Here is a 2693-nt window from a genome sequence, read left to right on the forward strand (position 1 = left end):
ATTATTTATTTTTCGCCAAAATCTACCACTAGAAGTTGACAAAATTATTCATACCATTGGACTCAATAGCTGGCAACAGTATTAATTGGATGCGAATCATTGATGTCGACGACAAGTTTAACTATAATCCATTTGTTGATATGATACTGAATTAAACACATAAATGTTATAATAACAAAATGGAGTAGTTACTTGGATCTTGCTGCCTTTTCAAGTTCTTCTTGTTCCTTTTCTTTCCTACGATAAGCTTCTAATTCATCCCGTTCTAAAGGAACCCTCTTCTTAACCTGTAAGTATGAATTTTTGTTATTTATGGATTAAAATCGTTTAATTGAAATAAATAAATTAATTCTTATCTTAAGAAATATTAGCCATGGGGTATTCTTTCCCATTATACATGACAATATCCAATGACTAATTTGATTATAATGTGTAGAGATTTAATTTTTCACTGCCAGATACCAATATATAAAATATTATTATTAAACGCAACATTTTATATACTTTGAAATATTTGACAGCAAGTAAGAAATGCAATTAAAATCTTGTGAAACTGAAATTATTAAAAAAACATCGCCAAAAAAAAAAAAAAAAAAGAAAAAAAAAGAAAAGAGGAAAAGTCAGAGCTTGATGATTTACAGACATTTTTTAGAAAAGTCCACTGGTGTCAGCAACCAAACAGTTTCACGTGCAGCTTAATATGATCAGGAAGTATTTGAAAACTTCACCACTCACAGGATGGGTTGGATTTTAAGCCAAGCTTGTGAATGTGCTAGCAGACTAAAGCTTGGTCTGCCACTAAAAGCATGCTTATTCGCAGAGTTCCTTTTTCACCAAATGATAATTCCTATGTACTTATATTCTCTTTATTATTTTGAATTATTATCACGCATACTGTACAAATTTTATTATCATATGATAAAAGTAAAATAAATATTACTTGAATTGAATTGAAGTTTTGCACTAAGCCTCACCTTTAGCCAAAGCTTCTTCATTTGGCTGTTTTGTATGAAATCTCTTGATATTGTTCCTGGTGCACTTCTGCTGGTCAGAATAATACTGTTGTTAGGTTTATTACACCACTGCAGCAAAAGGTCCCTAGAGTACCCACACTCCAAGTCAGGTACACTTGCCAAAACAACCTAAGAATGTGTAAGTTTCAAAATTTTTATTATATCTATGCCATTCTTTACTTAGATAAATAAATATATTTGTTATTTCCAATTTCTGTTTGTTAAAAAGTTTACAAATTTAGCAAAAAAAAAAAAAAAATGTTGTGTTGCCCTCCTCGACCGACTGAAATTTTCCAAAAAACTTGAGAATGGAACGTGACGATGACAATGTATGCACCCAACATTGGATCTCTCACGCCGAGCTGTCAAGCCACGACCAGATCTAGGCATAGCCTATTTTTTACTACTGTACAACTTGTGGTTGCTTGAATCAAAAATCATATTCATTACCTCACGATATTGGACAATAAATAAAAACAGGCTTAGATTTAGCCATCGCTTTAAAGCCAGTACATAGCTAGACATTTTAGGCTTTGTTACGGTTTAGGCCAACCATGAACGACATATTTTGACATAAGTTTACTTCGATTGTATTAGATAGAGGGCGCTTGTTTGGACATTTTTCTTAGCCATAGTATAGTTTTGCTCAACCTACCCGCGCATGAGCGTGTGGATCAGATATACAAATTATTTTACGTTTGGTAGCCAAATAAATCTTAATTAAAACTGATTTATTTTTGTTAAATTTATTTCAATATACAATTGACTAATATTTGTTCTGTTATTACTTTGAAAATCTTTTGCTTGGCAAGCTTGTTATCGTTCTATTGTGGTGCCTACGATGTCTTAGGCCTAGGGATCTTCATAATAGGGACTGCAGTTTGAGGCCTATCCTATTTCAGGTATTACTAAGAATACCCAAAAAAAAAAAAAAAAATATCTGATTGATTGACCGGCGATCACAATTTTTATCATTTAAGGGCAACACAACAATGTTTGTGTCTACTGCCCCCAACCCCCATGTAGACACTATGTCATGATGTAGCAATTAAAGATGGCAGAAAAGGGTAAATCTGGTTTAGGCATGATGGGTACTACTACCACGAGGTAGGGGGCGCTCTATTGACAATCGAATAGCGGTCGGAACTCGAACAAAATTGCGTTCAATCCTCGAACACAGGTTACAGAGACGAAGCACGCGTTCGCCACGAATGACTTTTACCGTCATTTGAAGGACGCCCTCTAGAACATGGTAGTACTTTTTGTGATCAACGACATAACGTGGTAACTCCCAAAGTTACTCATTTTTAAAGTGTTTTTAGTGTAATATAGTAGTAGGCCTGTACAGAATATTGTTATGAAAGAAAATTTTCATTAAAAATCCAGATATACTACAATAATACACACATCTGCATATTGAAGAACATAAGATACAATTAAAAAACAAAAATTCCTGTATAAGGCAGTTAACACACGCTCCCGCTGGGAACCTATTGTTGTTTTTTTTTGCCTTATCATAAAACAAGCTTAATCATCTATTTTAATCATCTATTTTAATCATTTTAGGCACAAGAGCCTAAAACCTGGATTGAGGAATATTGTTGATATATTTTTGAAAAGTAAATTAATGACTCTGTGTTACTTCATACAGGGTCAATCTTTACCTTAGGCTCTGGTACT

The 2693-nt window shown here is 33.4% G+C and overlaps 1 protein-coding gene across 1 annotated transcript; it reads right to left on the reverse strand.

Moving 5' to 3' along the window:
- Positions 1-173: 173 nt before the first annotated feature.
- LOC117117332 (cleavage and polyadenylation specificity factor subunit 2-like) lies at positions 174-2689 on the reverse strand (the record flags this gene model as incomplete). The annotated part of the gene is made up of 3 exons (XM_033261600.1): positions 174-287; positions 975-1142; positions 2678-2689. Coding segments are annotated over 3 exons (279 nt in total), but the record flags the coding sequence as incomplete, so codon positions are not given.
- Positions 2690-2693: the final 4 nt, after the last annotated feature.

The sequence above is a fragment of the Anneissia japonica genome, unplaced genomic scaffold (genome assembly GCF_011630105.1).
Source record: "Anneissia japonica isolate Jap-2015-1 unplaced genomic scaffold, ASM1163010v1 scaffold143512_len2693_cov276, whole genome shotgun sequence".
NCBI lineage: Eukaryota > Metazoa > Echinodermata > Crinoidea > Comatulida > Comatulidae > Anneissia > Anneissia japonica.